At 36.5% G+C, this 5,667-nt stretch overlaps 1 protein-coding gene across 1 annotated transcript in view; it reads right to left on the minus strand.

Moving 5' to 3' along the window:
• Positions 1 to 268: 268 nt before the first annotated feature.
• The window catches only part of FAM3B (FAM3 metabolism regulating signaling molecule B), a 53,479-nt gene continuing 48,080 nt past the window's right edge, over positions 269 to 5,667 (minus strand). The window contains exon 8 of the mRNA XM_017538619.2: positions 269 to 506. Coding sequence (XP_017394108.1) covers positions 417 to 506 — 90 coding nt within the window. The 3' untranslated portion in view covers positions 269 to 416. The remainder of the gene's footprint in view (positions 507 to 5,667) is intronic.

Raw genomic sequence — 5,667 nt, forward strand, 5'->3', positions numbered from 1 at the left:
CCAGTAGAAGGAGATGACTGTCGGAAACCAGGATGTCCTTGGTGATAATGGAATAAAGGTTTTCTCTTTGCAGAGCTGTCTGGACCACACAGGGGTCACACTTAGATCTGCTCATAACATGGCTTCACCCTAACAAGGTGTTTCTCCTGACCCTCTTTCCAGCTTGAATCACATCCTTCCCTTTAAGAATTTCCATTCATTTTAGTTTCCTGCTAATTGACATCTTCACTATATAAAAATACTGGTATGAAAATACTGCATACCAAGATTTGATACAACTAGCAAATGTCCACTGGTCTACAAAAAACCCAAAATAGTCATCAAATCTGGACTGTTGGATTTAGAAAAATAAGATTCTTGAGTGATTCCAGCTGCACTTGTTTATACAGAACACATTTATTAAGGACCCTGGAGTGTCAGCTTGATTCTTTGGGTATGCAGCCTTCTATCTGGATCTCTGCTGGCCAGCCAGAGTATCTGTTGTTCTTAGTATCAGAGTGGTTGATCTGTGCAAGGGAAAGAAGAATTTTATTTATTCATTAATCTAATGATAAAAGTATTTAATCAGTGTGAGCTGTGAGGAATCATGTAAACACAACCACTTCCTAGATTTGGATTTGCTCCAGCCTAAGCTGGGTGTTTGATTTCCAAAACATTTCTTAATATATTTTCAAATTGATATATAATAGGCAGCAATTGCTGGCCCCAGTATATAAAAATGCATATATTTTGGGGATATATGTGATAATGTGACATATCCATATCATGTGTAAATATCAAATCAGGTTAACTGGGATATCCAACACCTTAAATTACATTTTCTTTATGAGAGGAACATTCAAATTATTCTCCTCTATTTTGTAAGGTACAGTAGATGATATTTAACTATAGTTGCCCGAATGATCTATTGAACACTAGATCTCATTTCTTCTATCTAACTGTATATTTATACCCCGTTTCTTAATAATATTTGAAGTAGGTGTTAATGCAACTCTAGAACTTTCTGCAATGATGGAAATGTTCCATGATCCACCTGTCAAGTGGAGTAGCCCTGGCCACACTTGGTTATGGAGTACACATGGTCCTGACTCACAGTGGTTTGACTTTACAATGGTGCAAAGGAGACAATACGTTCAGTAGAAATTATACTTCTGGGACCCACACAAACATTCTGTGTTTCACTTTCAGTACAGTGTTCAATAAATTCCATGAGACACTCAACACTTTGTTGTAAAGTAGGCTTTGTGTTAGGTGATTTTGCCCAAATGGAGAGTACTGTAAGTGTTCTGGGCGTGTTTAAAGTAAGCTAAGCATGCCTAACTTTTCACAGGCTATTTCGAGTTAATTTGTACCTATAAATAAAAATAAAACATAGAAGCCTTACAATCCTTGATATTATAGTTGTTCTATGTACATACATTGAGCCCTCCCAGACAATGTTATATTTGATAATCATATGTTTTAAAGAACTTAGGAGGAGAAAAATAGTGTCTCTTCTTTCCCTTGCACAGATCAACTGCTCTGATACAACAACAACAGATATTCTGGCTGGCCAGCAGAGATCCAGATAGATGTGCTAAATACATTTTCAATTTACAACATTTTCAAATACAATGCTTTTATTGTGATGTAAGCTGAAGAGCATCTGTACTTGAAATGTGAATAGTGCAATTGATAAACCAAATTTTGAATTCTATTTAATTTTAATAAATTTAAGGATAAAATGTAAATTTAGCTAGTAGCTACCATATGGACAGTGCAGCTCTAACGTTTAGTTTCCAACTCTGGGAATAAAACTATGTAATATTTTTTTCCCCAGAGTTCTTGTAGAATTCCTTGCTCAGCAAATGTGTATTTATCCCAAAGTGGGTTTAGTCCTCTATATTGTCAACTCTTTCACAGATAACAGAGCACCTTAACATGATGCTTAAATAAAGTAAGGTGCATTTTATTAATAACCTTGGAATTCTAGTAATATATCCCTTTTTACATAACAGATTTACTGGAATATAATTCACATAGTATAAAATCCACCAACGTAAAGTATACAATAACATGGTTTTAGTGTGGTCACAAAGCTGTGCAACCATCACCATGGTCAATTTTAAAACATTTTCATTACCCAAACAAGAAACCATGTAGGCATTAGCAGCCACTCTCCTTTTCCCCAGCTCTAGGCAGCCACTAATCTACTTTCTGGCTCTGTGGATTTTCTCATTCTGGAAATTCCATATGAATGGAATCACACAATATGTGACCTTTTGCGTTTGTTTGTTTCACTTGGCCTGTTTTGAAGGTTCATCATATCGTAGCATGTATCAGAATTTTATTTCTTTACATATTTGAATATATTCCATTGTATAGCTATACCTTATTTTATATATATATATATATATATATATATATATATATATATATGCATTTCTTATTCATTAATCAGACATTTGGGTTGATTCCATTTTTTGGCTATTATAAAGCATATTGTTATGCACATTTACCAACAAGTTTTTGTGTGAACCTATGTTTTCATTCTCTTGGGTATACACCTACAAGTGGAATTGTTGAGTCATAGGGTCACTGAATATTTAACTTTTTGAGGAATGCCCAGAATGTTTCCCAAAGTAGCTGTACCATTTTACATTTCCATTTCCTCCACTAGTGCATGAGGGTTCTAATTTCTCCATCTTCTCATCAGCACTTCTTATTACGTCTTTTTAAAAATTATAGCCAACCAAGTGAGTGTTAGGGGGTATCGCATTATGGTTTTGATTTATATTTTTCTGAAAACTAATGATGTTGAGTGTCTTTTCATGTGCTTATTGACCAACTGTATATTTTCTCTGAAGTAACATCTATTCAGATCTTTGTCCATTTTAAAATTGAGTTATTTGTCTTTTTGAGTTGTAAGAGTTCTTTATATATTCTAGATTCAGGTCCCTTATTTGCAAATATTTTCTCCCATTCTGTGGTTTATCTTTCACTTTCTGTAAGGTGTCCTTTGAAGCATGAAAGTTTTTACTTTTTTGCCGGGCGCGGTGGCTCAAGCCTGTAATCCCAGCACTTTGGGAGGCTGAGGCGGGTGGATCATGAGGTCAAGAGATCGAGACCATCCTGGTCAACATGGTGAAACCCCGTCTCTACTAAAACTACAAAACATTAGCTGGGCATGGTGGCGCGTGCCTGTAATCCCAGCTACTCAGGAGGCTGAGGCAGGAGAATTGCCTGAACCCAGAAGGCGGAGGTTGCGGTGAGCCGAGATCGCACCATTGCACTCCAGCCTGGGTAACAAGAGCGAAACTCCATCTCAAAAAAAAAAAAAAAGTTTTTACTTTTTAACTTTTATTTTAAGTTAAGGGATACATGTGCAGAATATGCAGGTTTGCTACATAGGTAAACATGTGCCATGGGGGTTTGTTGTATTTATTATCTCATCACCCAGGTGTTAAACCTAGTATCCATTAGTTACTTTTCCTGATTTTCTCCCTCCTCCCACCTTCCAGTCTCTAATAGGGCCCTTTATCATGTGTTGTTCCCCTCTAAGTGACCATGTGTTCTCATCATTTAGCTCCTACTTATCAGTGGGAACGTGTGACACTCGGTTTTCTGTTCCTGCATTAGTTTGCTAAGGATAATGGCCTCCAGCCCCATACATGTTCCTGCAAAGAACATTATCTCATTCTTTTGTATGGCTGTATATTATTCCATGGTGTATATTCCATGGTGTATATGGGTGTATATGAATCACATTTTCTTTATCCAGTTTATCATTAAGGGGCATTTGGGTTGACTGAGGTTTTCTTCATATATTGGTTGGCCACATAAATGTCTTCTTTTGAAAAGTGTCTGTATCCTTTGCTCACTTTTTGATGGGGTTGTTTGTTTTTTTCTTGTAAATTTTGTTTAAATTCTTTGTAGATTATAGATATTAGCCCTTTGTCAGATGGATAGATTGCAAAAAATTTCTCCAATTCTGTAGGTTGCTTGTTCGCTCTGATGACAGTTTCTTTTGCTGTGCAGAAGCTCTTTAGTTTAATTCAATGCCATTTGTCAATTTTGGCTTTTGTTGCCATTGCTTTTGTGTTTTGATTATGAAGTCTTTACCCATGCTATGTCTTGAATGGTATTACCTAGGTTTCTTCTAGTATTTTTATGGTTTTAGGGCTTACATTTAAGTCTTTAATCCATCTTGAGTTAATTTTTGTATAAGATTAACAAAGGGATCCAGTTTCAGTTTTCTGCATATGGCTAGCCAATTTTCCCAACACCATTTATTAAACAGGGAATTCTTTCCCCATTGCTTGCTTTTATCAAGTTTGTCAAAGACCAGATAGTTGTAGATGTGTAGCATTATTTCTGAGGCCTCTGTTCTATTCCATTGGTCTATATATTTGTTTTGGTACCAGTGCCATGCTGTTTTGGATACCGTAGCCTTGTAGTATAGCCTGAAGTCAGGTAGCGTGATGCCTTCAGTTTTGTTCTTTTTGCTTAGGATTGTCTTGGATATACGGGCTCTTTTTTGGTTCCATAGGAAATTTAAAGTAGTTTTTTTCTAATTCTGTCAAGAAAGTCAGTGGTAGCTTGATGGAGATAGCATTGAATCTATAAATTACTTTGGGCAGTATGGCCATTTTCACGATATTGATTCTTCCTATCCATGAGCCTGGAATGTTTTTCCATTTGTTCGTGTCCTCTCTTATTTCCTTGAGCAGTGGTTTGTAGTTCCCCTTGAAGAGGTCCTTCACGTCCCTTGTAAGTTGTATTCCTAGGTATTTAATTCCCTTTGTAGCAATTGTGAATGGGAGTTCACTCATGATTTGGCTGTCTATTATTGAAGTATAGGAATGCTTGTGATTTTTGCATATTGATTTTGTATCCTGAGACTTTGCTGAAGTTTCTTATCAGCTTAAAGAGATTTGGGGCTGAGACGATAGGGTTTTCTAAATACACAATCATGTCATCTGCAAACAGAGACAATTTGACTTCCTCTGTTCCTATTTGAATACCCTTTATTTATTTCTGTTGCTTGATTGCCTTGACCAGAACTTCCAATACTATGTTGAATAGGAGTGGTGAGAGACGGCATCCTTGTCTTGTGTCAGTTTTCAAAGGGAATGCTTCCAGCTTTTGCCCATTCAGTATGATATTGGCTGTGGGTCTGTCATAAATAGTCCTTATTATTTTGAGATATGTTCCATCAATATCTAGTTTATTGAGAGTTTTTAGCATAAAGGGGTGTTGAATTTTATCGAAGGCCTTTTCTGCATCTACTGAGGTAATCATGTGGTTTTTGTCATTCGTTGTTTAAGTGATGGATTACATTTATTCATTTGTGTACGTTGAACCAGCCTTGCATCCCAGGGATGGAGCCGACTTGATCGTGGTGAATAAGCTTTTTCATGTGCTGTTGGATTCAGTTTGCCAGTATTTTATTTAGGATTTTTGCTTCGAAGTTCATCAGGGATATTGGCCTGGAATTTTCTTTTCTTGTTGTGTCTCTGCCAGGTTTGGGTATTAGGATGATGCTGGCCTCATAAAATAAGTTAGAGAGCAGTATCGCTTTTTTTATTGTTTGGAATCATTTCAGAAGGAATGGTACCAGCTCCTCTTTGTACTTCTGGTAGAATTTGGCTGTGAGTCTGTCTGGTTCTGGGTTTTTTTTTTTTTTTT

The sequence above is a fragment of the Cebus imitator genome, unplaced genomic scaffold (assembly GCF_001604975.1).
Source record: "Cebus imitator isolate Cc_AM_T3 unplaced genomic scaffold, Cebus_imitator-1.0 Scaffold112, whole genome shotgun sequence".
Lineage (NCBI taxonomy): Eukaryota > Metazoa > Chordata > Mammalia > Primates > Cebidae > Cebus > Cebus imitator.